This window comes from Tauraco erythrolophus, chromosome 12 (genome assembly GCF_009769465.1).
Source record: "Tauraco erythrolophus isolate bTauEry1 chromosome 12, bTauEry1.pri, whole genome shotgun sequence".
NCBI classification, from domain to species: Eukaryota; Metazoa; Chordata; class Aves; order Musophagiformes; family Musophagidae; genus Tauraco; species Tauraco erythrolophus.
In genome coordinates this window covers 5,259,391-5,281,500 of record NC_141476.1, presented here as the reverse complement: position 1 = coordinate 5,281,500, position 22,110 = coordinate 5,259,391, and the positions used below count along the sequence as shown (strand labels likewise).

At 43.2% G+C, this 22,110-nt stretch overlaps 1 protein-coding gene across 5 annotated transcripts in view; it reads right to left on the bottom strand.

Annotated features, from left to right (window-relative positions):
- The window catches only part of FOXP1 (forkhead box P1), a 385,628-nt gene that overhangs the window by 44,979 nt on the left and 318,539 nt on the right, over positions 1-22,110 (bottom strand). For 4 of the 5 annotated variants that reach the window (XM_086619317.1, XM_086619318.1, XM_086619316.1 and 1 more), the window contains exons 8-9: positions 20,112-20,271; positions 13,658-13,862 (exon numbers count right to left, since the gene is read on the bottom strand). In XM_086619317.1, the coding sequence (XP_086475443.1) occupies positions 13,658-13,862; positions 20,112-20,271 (365 nt within the window). The remainder of the gene's footprint in view (positions 1-13,657; positions 13,863-20,111; positions 20,272-22,110) is intronic. The other variant, XM_086619320.1, reaches the window with a different exon arrangement.

Below are 22,110 nucleotides of genomic sequence, written 5' to 3'. Positions count from 1 at the left end.
AGGTCCATGAAAACTACACACGAAAGTCAGGATTTCAGTGTGTTTGGCAGAACACCCCCCAAAAAATTGCATTTTATTAGTTTGCACAGCTCACGCGCGTTACCCACGCACCGGGATGACTGCAGAAACGCCGTGTGACGCCAAGTTAAGGAGTCAGTCCCCTGTGGGTTTTAAGCACTGTAAATCTCATTATAATATCAACAGGAGTCACATGGCTTAAACCCCCAGCAGGGTTTTTTAAAGTTTCTCTGTGAGAGCCTAAAGGCCACGGCCAAGTCAACGGAAAGAGCCCTACCGAGATTTGTATTTATTTTTTAAATCCAAGTGCAAATCTCTTTTCTTTCCAGGGAACTTGCACAAGACAAGACAAACTATGTAGGACATGATACCCTGGTACTGTGTCCAAAGAAAATGACGGAATGACCGAGAGAGGATCAAACTGTAAACGCTGCTCGGGATGCCAAAGCCTAGTGCTGTCAATAACCAGGAAGATCGGTGGTGACTGTGAAGGGGAACTTAAAAGGTCATTTTGCTGACACGATGCTAAGCGTAACGTACCGGACACCTACGTAGAGCCTCCAGCGCCATTCGACAAAGCAGAGTTAACTACTTCGACTTACCAAAAATAGACACTTCAAAAAGAAAAAGAAAAACCCAAACCTCGGTATTGAAAGACAAACGCAGGCAGCCTCCGTAGGCAGCGCGCCTTTCCGAAGGCAGCTACTCCCACCCGGCTCCGCGGCGGTTTCAGCAGTGCCTTTCGGTGACCTTTATGTGTCAGTATCCGATTACTGCTATTTTATCCATCCCACTTTTGAAGATGTTATAGATTGCCACTTGTTCCCTGATAGAGCCTTAAGAAGCACCTCAAAACAAAACAAAGAGCGGGTTTATACAGAAGCGGATGTAACGCACAAAGGATACAGCCGGTGGAAATGAATGGAGAACTCTGTTTAACTGATCTAAGTACTCATTTTGTTTGAGCAAATAGAGGTGGAAAATGAGGATTTTAATCCAATACATAAACAAACAGCTTTGCGGGCACAATGCAAACCTATAATCTGAAACTGTTCAATGATATTTTGTCTGCATGCAAGCACAGTTTCTGTAAGCTGGATGCATCCTCGGTCTCGCTGCCGGAGACAGACTTTTTGAAGATCTGAGCATTGGCAAGCAGAAGCAAGTTTTAGGTCTGTTTGATTTCTAATGACACATTAGAGTAGGTGTTTGTTTCTGTCACCCTCTCCTTCCCAGGAACGCATATTCGTGGTTGGGTGATGCAACGCTAGTTAGTGGAAGTGATTTTATAACAAGACATAATTTTCAAAGAAGTGAAGGAACAAATGATGTAAAAATCAAGATTATGTGGGGTTTTTTTTGCTCTTTGTGAGGTATTTGCATACAAAATGCTTAACACAATAGAATTATTTCCAAATAATGTAATAGTACAGCATTATCACGTTGAAGTACAGCAAATAACCCTCTGGCAACTAAAACGCCTTGCGTAAGTCAGCTTATTCCTGACACAGGACAGAGTAACGAAATCCATGTGGGAAGCTGAAAGCTGCGTAAGTGTCCACTTAACTTCTGCTGCCTCCAGCCCGGTTTCCAGTAAGGAGAGGAGGGGAGAAGGGCCAGGCACTTCCACAGCTCCTCTGTGCTTGCCGCATAAGAGACAGGAGTTCTTACCCCTGCCTCCTTCAACATACGACGCTTTGTAACCCCAAGGATCTCCAGAGGGTATGGAAGCAAATTCACCACCTACTCTGGCAGGGATGGCTGTCAAAGCTGGTACCTGCACGGCCCCACTCTCCTGGACCACTCCAGCCATTTAACTTTTGGAATGTATCTGCTGTGCTACAGCATCCCTTGAAGAATCACGCTCTGGGACACAAAACAATGGGAGACAGAGAAACCACAGACAGCAAAAATGACAGTACACCCGAAAGAGAGACAGGAGCACGCTGGGTATCAGGGAAAGTAGTGACCGAAGTGCCAGCATGAATGTTACTTGTGTTGTACGGTTTAATTCAACCCATGCTTACTAACTGTGTGAAACCGGGTACTGTGCTTGTGCACACTGGCAGAAAAGTCACAGGTGGGTATAAAAACCAGCTAAGCAGTAGCCTCAGCAATAGTACTTCTGCCACACAGTGGACCGTATTTTAAATATTCACGATGCTGACATACTTCATATTCTGCACTCTCTCTTCCACATCTGCTTGGGCCAACGATCTTTGCCAAAACACAGGGGGAAGTCAGTGATGTAGAGAAGCATCCCTGATTTTCTGTTACAGTTATGAAGCATCTGCTCACGTTCTAACAGTGCAGAGAACATGCCTGAGCCACCTGCACACTGACAAATCAATACCACGTCTCCTGCTTTCCTCTTGGAAGGGGTTTGAGCACAGCACCCACAGAAACTGCAGAGCTGTACTCGTGACTGCCCGGTGAGCTCTCAAGCTCATCGAAAGGCACCAACAGAACAAAGTTGGTGAAAACATCACAATTCTGTGAGTCAGAAACACTTGCTCTATTTGATTTAAAATCAAAACGGAAGCAGTAATGATTAAATCCTTGTACCAACTGTACTCGAATGCAAGTTCCTGCCTTCACGACAGAATCAATTGAATAAAGATGTGTTTTGCGGTGAAGTTGCACTAGTGCAAATCCCCCTGAATTCTTACAACGGTGGTTTAGCACCTCTTTCTGCTCTAAACTGTGAATCTAAAAAGATCCAAAAGGGAAAAAATACAATGAAAACAATAACAATAAAAAATAATCAAGAAAATATTATGCCATATACTGGCATAATAGAAATAGACTGCTACTAGATATTCATACTTCCATCCTCAGTAACTGCCCAGAAAGCAGGTATTTGATCTGAACAGAGAATTGTCACCAGTGGCAGCTATACCTAGATCCAGCCTGCATATTTTTGGATGCTTTTTTAAGCTGTGTTTCTCCTCTTCCTCATTACTTTAGTCCATGTCCAGAATCAGGACTAGAAGCAGCTCATGTTTTACATCAAGCCCTATTGGAAGTAACAGGAGTGGTATATTACATTTTAAATGACTACACCAATTTAAGACAAATCAGGTTAAAACTGCAGCCCACAGGCTGAAATCCTGTCTTCTAATCGGTGTGCACTAACTTGTAGTATAAGGGGGGAAAAAGAAAAAAATAAAAAGCAGAGCCATAGCATTGCTGTTGTCACACAAGGCCAGCAAGGCACCCTGAACCACTGCCCCCCATCCTAACACCTCTGGCACTATGCTCTGTTGCAAGGAGAGAGCTGGAGCATTTGCAGCAAGACTAAGACAAAATCTGGCAAACATTCCCCTTCTCCTCTACCCCCATCCCCACTGCAAGTGCATAACCAGGCTGGATAATTATATGCATCGTCTTCTGGTTTTGATCTATGCACTGATGTTTGGATTATTAACCGGCGTTATGACCCTCCAGCACTCTAAATGTACTCCGTACTCCTTCCAGTGGCTCCTCTTCTTCCAGCCCCACAGCAAACTGCCGCAGGCCCGGACAGGCACTGCTCCACATCCTTTCCTTGGAGGAACTGAACGTATTTCTACACCATTTAAAAGAAATGCCCATTACAAAAAAAACCCCAGTATTGAATCCATCACTTATCTCAGGTGGAAGTTCCATTCCCGCACTTGAATTAACGAGTTTCTCTACTATTTAAAACTCTTATTTTTTATTTCAGCCTTGTGCCTAGGTACTGTAGTGAAAAGTACATCAAATACACCCAGGCACACACAATTTGAAACGCTGGATTTTAGATTCCAGCACTGCTAACTAACGAGAACAATTTTTTCCCCTCTTCTTCTTTGTAGCATCACTTCATGTACTTACACACCATAATCACATCCTCCTAGAGCCTCTATTTTTCCAGGGTGTAGATCTTTAATTCCCTTTAATCTGCCTTCATAGCCTATTCCCTCCAACTCCTTTATCATCTAGCTGCTCTCCTCTATATTTGCTCCAGCTTCTCTTTATCCTTTCTACAAGAGAGTGGCCAATTGTACATCACACTCTCAATGTGGTTTAACTGGTTCTGCATAAAGTAGAGCAGGAAAAAAAGGAGGACTCGGATGCAACATGCATGTTTATGCCTCCAGTGACTGCATTTACCTTTTTAACTAAGACATGGTACAGAGTGTCCCACCTTAATTTCTCAACCCTGATTATGCCTCAGCCATTTCCCACACAGCCGATGCTGAGCAGCTGACATGTCATGTCAAACCAGCAGTTCGGAATTTTTATTTCCTAGCTGGGCTACTTTCTACTTATCCCTGCTAAATCTCATTTTATTCCTCTCTGAACAGACTCCTAATTTATTCAGATGAAAATGGATTGATTCAGTATCTTAGTTTAATTAGGAAAAAAATGGGATCCTACCACTTTCTTGAGTTTTGGGGTTGGTTTTTATGCTTTTTTGTTGGTGGTTTGTTTTTTTTTAACTGACTTTCAGCACAGCAGTCCCATCCCTCTTACACACCCAATTTGCATGGCAGAGGGAGGTGGCAATGGCAAGGCTTTGGCCCCGATTCAGCAACGCTTTTAAGAACACGCGCAAGTTTAAAAACACGGGATTAGACCTTGGACTTCACCAAGACTGAGGTGTAAAATTACAAACGTACGAACATACTTTGTAAAAAGATCCTGTTTGCCAACCTTATTTTACTGTAATTTATATTCTGTTGTTACATTTAAATTTACAGTAAAAGAAAACACTGAGAAACAAGATCTATTCTTGTTTAACAAAATTACACTCTGTTACATTTAGAGTCGAGGCAAGTCTTTCACCCTTATATAAACCAGCGAGACGTCAACAAATATGATTAACACGGATTATTCACGTCAGTATTTTTCACCCCTGTCCCACAGGCACAACAAAACCCGCGCAGAAGGTGACTGTCACGTCGCATACAGCCTGGCAGCTCGCTGGGTGAGCCCTCGCCCACCGCACACCCCTGCGGCAGCCAGGAAAGAGCCCTTTGGGAAAACGTTTAGAAAAAAGTAATTAAGATAAATAACGACTCCGAGGGAGAAATACAGTTAAAGCGCTGAATTCTCGCTGCCACATGCTTTCCCTCTGAAGAATGCTGCTTAAAAAAAAAAAGAGCATTAAAATTGAGAGGACACAAGCGTACTTCCCCAGGGAAGCGTGCTGAATCATACAGGTAGTGTAAATATCATATGCTGCTGCAGGTGCCAGGCGGTCTATTTGTTTGTGTTTACTAAAAGGCATAACAAATAGTCACACTAAAACAGAACAACATTTGGCATTGGAATGATAGATACCAGAGCAGCCATAAATCACGTTCACTTGTTTATATCCAAACCGCTGTGCAGCGTTAATGCTTCAGCCCCCCTTTTTCAGGGAGACCTTTTCCTGTGATTTGCCCCTTTCAGGGGCAGTCACCAGCCTCTGGCTGGGCAACACTGAAATGCACTGAGCCTGAGGGGCTCAGCATCCTTCTCAAGTAGAGTATACCCAAGAAAAAAGATGCAGCATTGCAAAAAAAAAAAAAAAAGGGGGGGAAAAAAAAGGAAAAAAAAAAAAAGAAGTAGTAAGAAACAGATTTGCGTGACATATATGGCCAGCTAACATCCTTTACAGCTTTGCAACTTCTGAGTTAATACACAGTATAAACAACGAGCAAAATGTTTCTTCCGAGCAAGACTTCCTGTAAACTGTTCATTAGAGTGGGGCCGGGCGCAGGGCTGGTGCACCTGCTGATTAACCATGCGCTCCAAGAATAAACAGAATCTGAAGCCAGCAAGATTGTTCTGGAATTTGCTCAGAGCTGGTTTTTCTTCCCCCATGTTATAAATTGGATTCTACCATAAAACAAACAGCAGAACATAGGTTGCTGAGAGTTAAAATCTACTTTTTACACTACATTGACCACAGCACCCACAGGCACAGCTACAATGTCTTTCTATGAATGGGACAGATTGCCATATGGATGCAGACACTGAACAAGCTGTACAACTCCTGGCGACAAGTGCCTGGGGGACTGTCCTATATTAGCACCACCTGTGCTGGGGAAATTGTGCTCTGTGTATGAAATGGTATTTGAGGGCCCATCACGACGTTATTTTCGAGTACACACAAAAAGGAAAAATTACAGTTAAAAAGAATTCGCTGGCTAGCGGATCTGTTGCTCAGTTCCCGAGATCGTTTCCCAAAGGAATAGTTATCTTCTTTATTCACGCAGCCCAAAATGACAAGCTGCAACACATATTAGCAGTTTCCCTGCCTGGGCTTATACCCTCGTTTTAACGAGGAGAATACACTTCATCACACGCGTATTCTTTCCTGATCACACAGGAGAAATCACAGCCCTCTCACCTTAGAAACACCAGCTACATGGAAAAACACCCCATGGCATTACACAAACGTTGCTCCAGCAGCAAGCAACGCAATATCAATTTTCCTTGGGCTCCTTCCTCCCACCCTCCACGTGCAGCAGGTAGAGCCACAAATCCCAATTACCGACTTTCAGTGTGCATCCCACTACTTTGAAAACACAACCCTGTCTGACTGACAAAAACAGAGCTCCAGATCAGAACAAGATGTCGAGGGAGGGGGGAGAAGGGAAAAGAGGTACAAGCAGTACCTAGCTGCTCTACGAAAAGAGAATTCCCCCTCTCCAAACTGCAAGGAAAAAAGGATGCCAAGAAAAAGAAAAGTAAAATAAATTGAATTAAAGAAAAACAGTTGTAAAGTGAACATTACAACCTGGGAAAAATGATGTCATTTTATTGAGAAACTCATTTTTTTCCATTAAACCACAGTGAAACGGATAAAGTTTATACAGCTTAATGGTGGAGTTTTACTTTAAATGCTACTCAATATCTTAGCAGTACGATATAACAGCTGTCATACTAACTGCTCGATTTTTATTGAACAGCAGAGAAAATAGTCACACGAAAATCACCTAACTTCTCCTCTACTTTTACGGCATTTTCAAGGGTGTTTCTTTTCCACTCTCAGGCTGTGATATGCATGATAAAAAAAATAACACAGCTCTTCATTAGCTCCCTGCTCAGCTCTTTAGGATAGTCAGATCTCCCAGGCAAATGCTGAGGAAGGACAACTTGCACACAGGAGGAAATAAAAAGAAACAAGAATCCACGGTGCAGTAAAACAAAACCAGGTCCCTTTTTAAGACTACTACATAAACACCTCTAATAAAAGAAGAGGACAAATTTTCATTGGACTTCAAGTATTTAGACAGGAATGTTTTAGTAAAAGTTTAACTGTAAGGCGCATGCAATTAACAGAAAGCTATCAGCTATTTCTCTGGTATGTAAAAATAGCATTAAGCTGTATTAAATGCACGTGTAAGTATCTCAGTTGCAAGAAAAGGGAGGAGATATGCAAAGCACTCAGATATCAAACAATGATCTGTCGGCCAGATGGAGGAATAAAACAATACATATGCTAAAATTTGGAAAAGTTCTGTTCGGCGTCTGCCAAGGCTCACCCAATCTATTTTAAGTGCTTTTTGATACATTAGCTTAGTGTTTGGAGTTGTACAACCGATGGTTATTACATGGGACCAGAAAGCAGCGCAGTGTGGGCGTGCAGGAGCTCCCCAGTGCCGGGGCAGCTTCCCCAGCACCACAGTGTCAGACACAGAACGCTTATTCAGCAAAGGGCCCCATCGAGTAATCACAGACAGGTTAACTGCGCATCTTCTTGCAGGGAAAAAAAACCCAAATAAAACCAGAAACAATTTTCCAGCATTTAGTGAAACCAATTCTTTGAAAAGCACAATTTGAGCTCCCGGGCAGACCGAGGAGCGAGCGGTACCGCACAACCAACTCAGCAGAAGGTTTCTCAAAAACACGGATGCTGCGGCAGACCGTAGGTGCGGGCGACACGAAGGACACTACGCACCCGAATCTGAAAAGCAGAAACAATAAAAAGTGCCTGATAAGGCTTAACACTGAAGACTAACAACTCCAGGTCTGAGTCACGGCTGATATTTTTTGAAAGCTGATTAGGGAGAGAAGTGACTCAGATGGGGACAGCATACAGTAGCTGGTGGCGATTCCGTTGGTGGGAGAGCGTGCGCCAAGGGATGAGGCAGTGGGACGCTTTGGGGTGTACTGCATGCAATGAGAAGAAACAACAGCAGCCATGTAGAGAGTGAAATGGTTTATGGGATGTGCAGTTGGGTGTCCAGGCTCGGCTCGAGTCTCTGAGTCCAACCCAAGTTCACAGCGAGGATGCTGCATGCAGGCACCTGAGCTGCTCAGACCGTGGGTGACAAAGGTCGTGATGGGCTTCTTGTACACGGAGCAGCTGAAAGGACCCAGGAGCACCAGTTTCTTAGGGGGGAATGGGTCTGAGGTAACTGAATCTAACGAAACGCTGCTGATGGCAAAGTATAATGAGCTAAAATCAACTGCACAGAGCAACTGAGAGGAGCCGACACGGATGAGCAGATTTGATGCTGGCACCAGTGCAGAACGAATGCCAGGGACGACGCGGAGAGGCAGGCCAAGAGAGGATCAGGCCCTGGGAGCATATGGACTGCAGGCTGAACTGTTTCATCCCGAGCATTAATAATGGACCGAAATCTGTAATTTTTAATTGTGCTGAATCCTAATGACCTCATCTAAGGGCCTTGGGATTTTGATGGAGGATCAGCTGGCACGGAAGATAACAACAGTAAAACACGACGCATTAAGCCTAACCAGCAGATCAACAGTCTGCCACGCCGTTCCTCTCACTTCCCTTCAGATCCTTCTCCAGACTCCTTCCTCCTGCGACACTTTCAAGAAAAAGTAATTTTAAAATCCCTTTGTTTATCCCATCTATTTTTCCTATGAGATGGCTGCTTCCTCATGTGGAAGGACAAGACTCAAGCATGGCTGGAAGCGGTATAAAGACAATAATGGACAAACATGGAATTGCTAGAGGATGGAGAAAGGTCTCTTGGACACGTGGCTTCCACCTTTACCAACTCTTCACCTTACCCCTTGCAAACAGACACACTTCCTAAATTAACTCACTTGTTTATGTACACCCTGTCACGGCTGCAGCTAATACAGAAGGGTGCCTGGGGATGGGACCAGCACACAGGCACCCAAACCACTCCACAGCCCCCTCCGATCATCTGGTTGAAGCCCAAGCTGGAGGAAGCTCCGCTCACCACAAAGCACTGATGAATTCTGCACCGTTCTGCTTTTCCAAACCTACCTACATCGGGAATATTCCGAAGCACGTAGGTTTCGGGACGCCCGTTGCTCACCACGTTATAAAGTTAGCAGTCACCTGAAGTGACCAAGCATCCACTCACTTTGTTTTGCTGTTTCTCTTAAGAAAACGATCAAGCTTCCCCCAAATAAGATGCAGTGGAAGGAGATGGAAAGCGGGTACTGCCCTTGACATTTCTAAGTACAGCAGATGTACTGAATGGGCTCCCGTTATTTATTTACTTGTGTAGAGAAAATGCTTATTACTGAAGAAACCCAAAGGCTGGTAAGATGATGAGATGGTCTCACTTTCGCTTATCCTGAGTGAATACAAGTATCTATAACTAAATATTTCCCTTAGGGTACTGATGACTGAGGTATGTTTATTGCATTGAGTGAATTTATATATATAATCAGCACAATAAACATTATTAAATTGTCTGAGTAAAATCAAAGCATGAAACACACAGTCAGTGCTGAATTCTAATGATGCTGAATGCCCATGATTGCATGGGGAAAGGATCTTAACAAGCCTTGATTTGAGCTTTGGCATCCGCCTCACAAATCACACGAAATGTTCTCTCTTTAATAGTGCTGAATATTGATAAATGTCTCTGCACGGCACAACAGGGAAGTTGGTCTCTATTGGCAATCTTTACCAAAGTGTGTTTTTTCCTTCTCTACACTCAAGGGTTTACCCTGAATGATTTAATTATAATTTTCCTTGTGTAAGACAAATTAAAGAGGAGAGTAGGAGTGTCATGCCAAAGCAGATTATTTATCTCCTTAACAGATTGCTGTGCACCAAACCCCAGAGCTGCTGCTGCTGCTACTTACAGAAACTGGGCAAAATGTGGGACAAAAGCATAGATGTAATATACATTTAAAGCCCAAATGAATGAAGCATTAACCCATTATTTATAGCTGGAATTGCTTCATTCCTGTGAAAGCCGTACACGCAGAGCACGCGGAAACCAAGTGCAGCGCCACGATGCTCCCGGCCCCTGCCCAGGAGCGGACGACGCCTCCTGCTTTTGACCATATTTTTGCTTTTCAAACGTCTTGGGGTGACTCTGGCCACCCACCTGCTTTTGGCTTTTTTGCCATGAAGGAGAACAACTGTTGTCACTCGGCTCCGAGCACAGCAGCCCCATGGCGGCCACTGTCACCGGTGGCACCAGATCTGTGCCCCTGCAGCCTGATCAGGACTAAAACTTTGCCATGCACACCCACGAGGCCGGGCCCGTGGCACGGCGACGCGTGGGCATGCCAAGCAGCCGACGACTCTGTTTCTCCTGCTGTTTTAAATCCCTTGTTTATAACCAAAAGGTGTTTTTACCCAAGACGTTCAGCAGAGCTGCTGCTCGCCCGGCGACTTTTACGCCGGTGCCTCTGCGGTCAGCTGAGTGCCTCCTGTCCTGCGGGTCTCGAGCAGCCTCAGAACCCGACCTGTGGGGTCAGGAACACTGTAAAACACAGCCTGAACTGTCCCAGTGACACGTGCCAGAGATGACAGCGATGAGAGTAACTCCCACATAACCAACTTGCCTCCTGCAGCCCACTCTTTCTCAAAAGCCCAAGAGGAAGGGGAGGGGGATGAAGAGCTTTACAGCACACCCTAAAAGTTAATGTTACCTGTATATGATTATTTATTGCTGCTGGGCAGTCGTTACGATGTGGCTGTGCTTAACTGTTGGGACACTTACAGCTTTTACTATGTGCTTTTTATTGTTGTTTGAATCTAAATAAATAGCTGCTGGCTGTTTCAGACCAAAGCTAACAGCCACGTGCACAGAAGGTGCAGGAACAAGAGAGGGGAAGCCGCAACCCAAATACGTGCCCTGGCCAGCTCAAGCTGCGGGCTTATGTGATGGGAGGTGGAAGGGCTGATGTCTCCCTTGTGAGCCCTTCCCACAGCCCCATCTGGCCCGAGCGTGGGCTAGGGACCACCTCTGCAGGTGTGGTTGTATTTGCGAGCTCAGTTGTTGTGTCGAACCAGCTGGGTGCAAGAACACGCACAGGTTTGTCTCCAAGTCCAGTCAAGTCGTGCTCCCAGCAGACTCGTGATTATTTCTGGTCTTAACCTTTGCAATCAAAAAACAACCAAAACGCTGCTCAAATCTGTGCTCTCTCTTTCTTAAGTACCCTAAAATTTCACCTTCTCTGGGCTTTCAGATACACATCTGACGGCACAGCACGGCTACTCTTTTCCCAGTGCTTGCTCACTCACCACCCTGAACTCCCTGCCTGTAGCTAAACACCATTTCAGAAAGAAACCCAGTGCAACACATCTCAACAAGAGGAGTTTCTGTGTCATATGAAATCCAGGCAGGCACCACGGTGCCTGATGAGACTGCAACAAAACCCTTAAGTGCATCAGTAGGCATTCTTCTGCGCGTGGTCTCCTGCTCTACTTATGGATAAAGATGTAATTCAATCACTGCAGCAAATGGATGGCGTAAACCCTCCATGTACCAAACAGAGGCAAGATAAAGCAAAGTCTGTAGCTCTCATTTGTATTCCTAAATATACCTATTTTTTGTGTTTTGATATTGTAGAGAACTCAATAGATATGTAAGAAAAGTATAATGGCAAGCTTTAACAATAAAGCTATCAATTCGACCACTGAGAGTTTTAAGTCTTCTAAACTAAGACAATCTCAAACAATACCATGGCATGTTTATACCTTCCTAGTTAATTTACTTGGAACTTTACTAATAAAAACATATGCATCGCCTTGTTTGTAGATCCCAGTTGCCTCCAGGCCACAATTACAGGACTCAAGACACACGGATTTCCAGTTCTGCTTGACAGGATACACAGGGAAAATTCTTACTTCAGAACAGATTCCTGCATCTCTGCCGCACTTCAAACTTAACAGCAATGGCATCCTGTTTCCTCGGTTGGACTGCCATTAGCAGACAACACATACCTCTATACAGTGAAAGAAGATCCATTTCACTGCATGGGTTTTTATTTTACATACTTGGTAAGAAAAACATAGATAAAAAATTTATTGAAAGGTCATAAACCCACAGCTCTATAAGCAGCAAAAAGGGAATTTAATTGTTTAATAAACATCAAATTGTTTTTAGTATCCCATGTAAGTCTTCATGAAAACCATGTCCTTGACACTAACACGCATTATAAATGTATACGCTGATGTTGCCCCACATGTCCTTGCATCGGATATAAAATGATGCCTTACACACGCAGAGCAGTTCTTTCAACGGGGGGTGTGCTCTCCTTTAAAATCCATCTATTCCCAACAGCACTATTTTCTTAATATTAGAAAGATATAAGAGGTATTTATATAGCTTCCCTATCAATCTACTTTCAGACCACCAGAAATATAAACTCTATGGCTTAAAAATTCCATTATCCTCTTTCTAATGAATGAAAGGAGGACGGAAAGACAAAGCCATCAGTTTCCATAAAATCCAGCTTTCACTAGTGTCTGCTATAACATTTCGAGATGGGCAAAGGGACTCTCCTGAATGCAAAGAAGCACTGCCCTCCCCGGTGCGCCCAGGCTCGCACGCTCCCAGGGACCCTTCTCTTCCTCCTCCTCCTCCTCTTCTAGCAGCAATGCCAAGGCTGCAGCAGGCACTGGCACCCACGGCCCGAGCTCCTGGGACCGTCTATCTCACCATAAGCGAAAGTTATGTTGTTAGACACGCCTCAGTGAAATCTGGGGGTGTAAAGAAACAAACCTGCAATAAAGCATCCTTCGGAATAAAGCAGAGCCCGCGCCGAGAAGCACGTCAACAGACAACCCCTGATTTAAGCCATTTCTTTTAACAATGCAAGCCTAGCAAGTATAAATTAACTCACGCTTTTAAAAGCCAAACAACACCAGTTAGTTAATTTTATCAGCATTTAAAAAAAAAAAAAAACACTTTGTTTTAGAGAAATCTGGTGAACTCAAGCCTATCCTGCGTTGTGAAAGCAGGTAAATACGGAGTAGGGAGGGGAAAAAAAAAGGCAAATGTGTTAGATGAGATGGGCACTGAAATCTGGCAGAAAAACAAGTGGTAAAACAGCCTGTACTGACCAACAGATTTGTTTTCCTCACCTCCAGCCTGCAAACCCAAAGCACATCAAGACTGACACCACCTGTGATGCAAAACTCAAAATACCAGCTTACGTTCTTCACACTTCCCCCAATATCCTTATCCAATGCACTTCTAATTAGCTAATTGTGCCCACATTGATCCAATTAACAAGCCATAGAGATGTGAACAAAAAGAGCATATTCTGCCCAGTGGAGACTCTATTCAACCACGCCAAAACCAGACAGAGCAAGACGTGGAGGACAAAACCGAGGCCAAGGCGGTTGGCCACCGCTCCCGAGGATTTCGCCATCATTTCGGCTCGCCATCCGGAGATGCTCTCGGGTGGAAACCCCACCGGCACCTACCTCTCCCGTTTAGGAGTGTGGACTGATAACTGTCCATTAGTTGAGGCGTGTGGGTTGATGATTAAGGAGGTCTTAGACGGCGCGGAGGAGGAGACGCAGGTGGTGGACAGGTCCAGGCTGCTGTGGTTGTTGCTGGCTGCCTCCTCCGCTGTGTGCGAGCTTGTCACTTCCTTCCAGAGCTGCTGCAGTTCTGTTGGAATCATGCCTGAAACAAACAAATTGGATAATTAAATCAATTAACAGCTAATTCGGCCGTCTTCAAACAGTAATTAAATCAAAGAGTCAGTAAACAAAGCCTAGTGTTAGTTTTGTGTGTGTGTGTTTTTGTGCATGTATTTTTTTTATTAATAACTAAAGGCTAATACTGAACGCATCTCTGCTAAATTTTCTAGTGTCACACCTGCAATACCTCTGTAATGCAAAATTCGGGGTGTGGGGCACGGGGGTCCTCACAACACACCACCCACCCGAAGCTCCATGTTAATTACTATTATTTTTTGTAATTAAAATCACAGAGGGTCCGTTTCCAGAGTCCCTACTCAGGCAGATTTCGCCCCAAGGCTGACAGTAAAGGTGGCCAAGGGCTACTCCGCAGTCAGCTGAAGAAATTTTATTTTTTTTTTACATATACTATTTATTTTATTTTTTTTTAAGAAAAGCGAATACTTTCTAACCTGTTTTTAAAAGAAATTAAGTTCTTAGAAAAAAACAACAACTCAGCTTTATTATTATGACAACGCAAACCACAATATGACTAATTTTGTGCTTAAGTTTTAAATGATGACAAATAGCTTTGTTATTAAATACAGTTTTTATTAATCACTTTTAGACATAAATTATGAATTCATATTGTCTTCCTGAAATGCTTTTCAAATTTTAACAGTCAAATTGATTATACTATGATTATTTCATTAACACACCTATCTTTCTCATTAATTTTGGTTTCTCGAACTGCTCACTTAATTGATGGATGTGTCTACTGAAAAACTGTGTAACTTTCTACACAAGTAACACTATTATTACTGTCATTTCTTAGATCGATGCTAATGAGCCATTCAAAAGTAAAACGAAAACATAAAATAAGCTTCAAGAAATAATAATAAAAATAAAATATTTTTTTCATTGCACCAAAACGGACACCAGGCTTAGGACATGGCCTTCAACAAACAAGGTAAGTGAAAACTTTGCAGACTCCAGTGGGCCCAACTGAAGGCTGGAAGAGGAGCCGCGCGCGTCGGCGTGACACGGGGTCGCGCTGAGATCATGCTTTCGGATAACGCGTATGTTTGTGACATGGTCAAACAAGTCAAGTTTCTCTCACTGAGGACAATTTCAGTGCTCTTTCAGAGAAGGCCATGGGAAAAAATTAGCAGTAGAGATGCATCACTTAAATATTCAGGGGGAAATAATAATAATAAAAAAAAAAAAGACAGCCAGTGTCTGTGTGATTTTAAAGAGGTTTCTCGTCACTGTCCTTCCAGATCATCATTTGGGTGGCCGTTCATTGTCTCAGCGGATTGAGCACTGGAGCTATCCTAAGGAAATCTGCCATTTTCTGAGTGTACAGCAGTGGCTCACACAGGCATGTATCTCACCAAACCTAAGGTACTGAAATAAAAAAAAATTAAAAAAATAGAGGCAGTATGCATTATATTCATTTGAAACACATAATAAAAAATGCCAAGGTCTAAATTTAATTTATTTTTGTCATTTAGAATACAATGGATAGATAATCATCTCAACGTGATCAGCCAAACATCTTTACTTTGCTAAACTGTTAAAGATTTTAATTATGCTAGCTTTGGAGAGCACTGGTCTAATGAGGCGATAGACTCCAGAGAATCTAAGTGGTTAAGAACTGTGAAATGAGTCTGATAGGATTTTTTTATATTCACCGTGGATCGTTTGCATATCAAAGAGGAGTAAATTATTGCACGACAGACCAATAACCTTCCCCGCCTTTCCGAGAGTAGCATTAACAAAAACAGTTGGTCTCCGGTAACGGTTCACTACAAAAAAACGCTAAAATCCTTAAGTATCTGCAATTAATATATATTATGAAAGAGGCTTCAATTTATACATTAAGTGATCAGATATTCTGAGGACACATCCGCTTCTCTAAAGCCACGTCATTTTCCTTTCATCAGACCCAAACGCCAATTACATTTTGATGGATTTTGTCCCAAATGAGCATTTAGTTATTAGACACATTCAATTATTACTTGTCCCCTGAAATTAAACCTCTGAGCAAATTAAACAAAGAAAAAGGTCAGTACACAAGCCTGTGTCCTGTTTTGCTGTAGCGGGGCTATTATTTTCAAACACCTTGCGAAGTGACAGCGTGGGATGTATTTTTAGCTAACACGCTTGACAGGACTGTCTGCGCACTAACAATTACCTGCGAGCACGGCTGACCCTTACACCACTGTTTACTCAATTGAAACAATAGTGAATAGACTTGTCTGTTGATGATAACATATTGATATGAGACCATATGAGTCGACACCTATTTTTATTTTCCAGAATAAGCAAATAGGGAAAGAATAACTGGCCTTTTTTTTTTTTTTTTTTTTTTTTTGCCACCACCTCCTTATCTGGATTTCTGCAGGTTTTTAATTAATAGACAGGCTAGCATCCACTCTCTTCTATCTGTCCCCCTTTTCTCCTCTCCCCTTTCCCTCTCCTCCTGGTCACTTCTGGATCTATTAATGCTTTATCCCAAGGAAAAGCTTGCAAGCGTTACAGCCATTAAATTACACATACACATAATATTTATACTTTGCTGTAGATCCTCCAAAAGTCAAGGGCTTTGGTCTAACTTCCTATACAATTGTAACTCATATTAGCACTAGCAACAACTACACCACATATTTAAAGAAAAACAACACAAACCCAGTCGTGTGGGGGCAAAATGCTGGAGATAATAAGGAGGATTTCATACTGGGTGACATTAAACTGAAGAGTTAACTGTGATGTCATACGCATCCGCACACAACCCGTCACTTAAAAACGACAACATCACTGACATCACTTGATTAATAAAACGAAAGTAAAAAAAGCCTCTCTCCTCCTTCCCCAAATTTAGTTCTTTTAGAATAATTGCGGAGAGAATTCCTAACTAACCTGCCAAACTGGGCAGCCGAAAGGTGCGCTCATTACTCATCCGGAAAAACGGTTAAATAAAATAATAGAACAAATGGTAAAAGCCAGTCAAATAGATCCACGCACACTCACAATAAATTATGTAATTTACCATTTAACAGTTTCATTTGAGCAGCGAGAGCTAAATTTTAAGTCGGATTCCCAGAACTGCGCTGCAATTACCCGAGACCGCTACTGCCGGCGCTGCAACTTCGTCCGTACCAGTAACGGGATTCAGACCTGAAACTGCCAAATCTACAGGAGCAATCAGGCACCCAGATGTCGCAGCCCTATTATTTTCACTCGCTGGTGATCTGAAGTGTGATTTGCAGTTTCATTCTGCAGATACTAAAGATCTAGCCCTCGCAGCTCAGAACACTGCTGAAATGTGGTTTATTTTTAAATTGCTACTACGTACAGATGTAAAATCTAGATTATAGATGTGTCTAAATACCAAGCAGCGAAGATCACACAAATATAACATTAAAGGATGTGCTGTTTTGAGTAAGACAATAGCCGAGCACTAAAACCTGAAATGAAACTAAAATACAGCTTTAAACAATGTATTAATTCTAAAAATATAACCAAAAAAATCACTTACAAAGTAGCATTCTCTCCTTAGAAACATTTATTACTATTACAGATACTTAAGAATAAAAGCAAAATGCTTTTAACTGAATTCATAGCTACATTTACTAGAGGGATGATTTTATTATTTTTTTTATACGCACATCTACAGTATTTGTGTCAGTCTTGCAAACTGTTCTGAAAACAAAAGGGAATGATATATCTCTCTTCTTTTTTTTTTTTTTTTTTTAAATAAGAAGTGTCCATTACCAATTATTTTAAACTATAGCCCTGGCTCCTCATTACATTTTTCAGGACAACTAGTCCCCTTCATTATGAAAGAAAATGTAGGCACAGGTTTAAAAAATGTATGTTGTGGGGACAGTTGACAGATGACTGCTCACAGAACTCAATTTCCCAACCCCAGGTATCACCGGCTCAAAGACAAACAGAGTTGCTCAACCTCTTTGTGTCCTTGTACCTCCATACCCAGGTGACCATGTTCAAGCAAGCAGAAAGTTGATTTAAACCTCATAATGACATCAGTTTTAAGCCATCGTCTCTCTGATAAAAAAAAATAAAATATCGTGCTGTACCGCAACCTGCCTGAATTCTCAAGTTACTCCTTCCTCCCGCTGCCGAGCCCCCAGCTCCAGCCGCCCCCAGCGCTCGCAGCTCATTTCCCTGCAAGAACCAGCCCTTTCTGCTTATGTTTATGTCGTCTCCGGCGTGCAACTCAGCACCCCTTAGGTTTTAAACACGCTTCTTCGCGAGGACTAATAGTTACACTACCCTGCTAACCATATCAATCAATGCCACGACTGCTGAATTACCTACTGGTGTCTCCGATGTGTTACCGCACAGATTACACTTCATGCATCACCACATTCATTTCTTTCACATTACACATGAGCGTGTCTTGTCACTGCCCAATTGCCCTCCTTTGGACAGCTTAACTGATGTACTATACAATGAACCTTCCCGAGCCAACTTAATAGTATAGGAGCTGTGGGAAAAATTAGAAAGGTTGAAGCTTCAGTCCGGTGGGTGTGCAGGAACAGCCTGGGATGCTTCCAACAATAAATCTGAAGTGTAATTAACGCACGTTACGACGTTTTGCAAGTATAAAGGGCATTCAGCCTGCATGCCCTTTTTCCTGGACTCGTTTCACACCTTCTCCCCATCACACTGTGCATCGACGGTGCCTGACCAACCACCACCCCAGGCCTGATCGTGAAGCTCCCAGCCAGGCACCACCTTGCTGCTCATCAGCCTCTGGCTCATGCGCGGGACCAGTCTAGGTCAGGCGTCCAGCTTTGGGATGCTGGAAAGCTAAACTGAGTCTTGCAGAGGGAGGTGCCAGGTACCCAAAAGCTGAACCTTTCCAGACAGCAGTTCGGTGCTCAAACACCTTTGTGGGTCTGGCAAAAATAAGCCGAAACAAACCAAGTCTGCTACACAGCAAAGCAGACTCCACTCCCCAGTTTCATCTCCCTTTATCCATGTAAGTTAATATTCACCAGCCACCTTGCTTGCCTTTTGCAGCTGCGCACAAAACAGGAGAGCGAAGAACAGAAGCAATTTTGTCCCGTCCCCCCCGTTTAACTGAATAGAGCTGAACTCTAAACTCATTATATGGTTTAGCAACTAGTAGCAGCCCTAAGGCTGCTTTGAAAAGCCCAAATCGTTCAACTTGAGCTGACTCAGGTTGTTGAGGTGGATGTTTAAATTTATTACGGGGCAAGGGAAGGAAAAGGCGTGATTATTCAGAAATACCAGCATCATGGTTGAAAGACCTGGTCTTCCCTGAGCCATGCCAACTTTGAACAGTCTGCTTTAATCAGAGCAGCCAGAGCCCAGGCAAGTCTGTTAAAATGTCCCAAGGCTTGCAGACAAGCCAGTTTAAGAAAAAAGTAAATTCAAGTCAGGGAGGAAAAGAGAGAATAAAAACCCCAGGTTGTAATCACTGTCAAAGGTACTGTGATTTAAGTAGTTATTGCTTTCAATGTACCAATATCCAAAAAAAAAAAAAAAAAAAAAAGGAATTTCAGCAAAGCAGTAACTTCTTGCAGAGTGCAGGACTGAATAAAGATGTAGGAGGATCTAGTTGTCAATAACACCATTACAATTAAACGGAGTTAATCCCAATTTGCCTCAGTGTGGAGGGAGGAACGAAGCCACGATGCACACAGGGAGGGAGATGAAGGCCGTGGAAACAGGCATGGAGAGGAGCCGCTGCCACCTCTCCCTCACGGCTGCGGCAAAGGGCAATCACATTTCTACAGCTCGGCAGCGTGCGGATCAGAGCTCCTCTGTGCCCGGCTCCGCGCCGGGGTGGAACCAGAAAGGGCCCAAGTAACACATTTAAAAAAGGAAAAGCTGCTCTCACGCTACCCTCAGCTATGAAGCCAGCACCAAGAACCGATTAAGACGCCTCCTGTGAAGGATTTCAAGCTCAGATTAGTACGACCAGCAGCCTCGAGCCCGCCGGACCAGCTACAGCTGCGCAAATTGAATCCCGACTCCAAACCGCCTGCCTCCCGCTAGCCAGGGCGGCCCACCATTTCAGCGGTGCCCTTCTCAAAAAATATCTTATGTCCATCCTGTCCGTCAGCATTTTTCTTTGCTTATTTTTTTATGAGCCTATAAGGTATCTCTCTCTCCTTCTCTTCCTGAGTGACGATTCCGTGCGTGTGTGTGCTATCGCTCTGCCAGACACCAGGCAGCTCCCAAACCCCTCACCTACCTTGTGCAAGGGGTTGCAAAGGCAGAGTAGGCTGGCCAGGCTGGATCGTTAGCAGCCCCTGACGCTGCAAGGACAGGAGGTGCTGCTGCTGCAACTGCTGCATCTGTAAGAGTTGTTGCTGAAAGGCCAACTGCTGTGTAGCCACCTGCTGTTGCTGGGGCTGGAAAAGAAAAAAAAATAATAATAAAAATGCACGTTTGTCAATAGAGAGCAAAGCACTAACAGAGGATTTACAGGGCTCCTTGTCTCTTCAACTTCTGATTGCAGTCACCTGGTATCAAGGCAAGCCAGTGAGCCCACCACCCCAAATCAAAGACCCCAGGGCACGCTGACGTGCTGGAGCTAACCACAGGGCTGCAGTCGATTCCCACCTCCAGTGGTTACTTTCATCCTACCTAAATCCCTCCTGCCATCCCAATTAAAAATGTATGCAGCGTTTCTTGGGGCACACTCCCGGGTCACCCTGGTCCACGTGGTCGTGTTCCAGCCCAGAAGCGGCTGCGTGTCAGTGGTGTGTACCGCAAACACTGCTGGCAGCTGTTACAGTTCCAGGTGATTCTTTGAGGCAAAGAACATGTATAACGTTGAGAATCGCCCCACGCAATGACATCACACTTCGACGTAATGAAAAACAACCCTGCGCTGTGCTCTGTTTGCTCATGCGAGGGTTGTCTCAACTATTAAGGCAATGCAACTGGCTTAATTTATGGTATTTTACACTTACTCTTTCTTACTCATCCATCAAGCCCCACAATACTTTCTGTTCTGTTCTGAATTGTTCTGCGCTGTATTTAAGGCTGCTACCTCTGCACTTTGAAATTTTTAATTATTCTCACTAGAAAGAAGATGGAGCTGCTTTACTCCACAGGGATGTGAACCTTGAACCTTCGAGGTGTAAACGAACATGTTGCTTTTCTCACTACTGTACCCGGAGAAGCTTTTAACTACTCTGTTTATCACTTCTGACATAAATAAATGAGAAAAAATCAGACCTTTGAAGAAGAAAAACTTCATCTAATATTGTTAATTAGCCATGACAAACGATGAAATAACATTGTAAATCTTTCATAGAAACAGCCACTAGATTTTAATTACACACATTCATAATTTAGCAAACAACATCTTACTTGAATGTGAGTGTTTAATATGTACAGTACTCCAGGCTTCAGAGTCCTTAATTTTGTTCAGTTAAGGAAGCCTCTAGGTTTTGCTTCCATGCTCATCTTGTGTTTTATTTGCTTTGTTCTTTAAAATCCATGAAAGGCTTTGCGTTTTGATAAATATCTTTTTATTTATTGTACAATGACAGGAGGAAAACTTTTGTTGTGTAAAACATCAATACATCATGCCAGTGTTTAGCAGTTCCTTGTGCTAGCCAAAAAAAATTAATGTAGATTTCCTTAGTAATTATCTGAGTGATAGAAAGATAATACAGTGCAGTAGTACAATAAATAGAAGGAAATTATCTAATATCCCTAATCTGCTAGGAATCATATCAAGGTGGAGGTCTTATACACATTATGGCTAACAATTACGGAAAGAAAATTAACTCTTACAAAACTACACACTTTCACAAGCAAACTCCAGCCAGATCCCAAGGTTTTTGTCGCCCTTCCTTCAGACTAAGCCAGAGGATCACTGGCCCCATCCCCTACTGGTGTCAAGCAGGGAAAAAAATTCCACCCGAGCTGCAGGAGCAGGACTGACGGACACCAGCCAGGGGTCTGCCCCCCATCTTCTCGTACCACCATGCCCCATCAACCTCAATACTGCAACCAACTGCATACCCACGACTCTACTGACAATCAGTCAGTCTATTTATCTTATTTATAAAGTCAATTAATCTAATTTTCAAAGAAAATCCAAGACTTCAAGAACACAGTTAAACAACTAGGTGTTTAGATATTCTGAAACTCGGGGAGTTTTCATTTCTTTGCAACAGCTTGCTCAGACAGATCCAGTTGTTGCAACTATTTGCAACGCTACCAGATGAATGCAA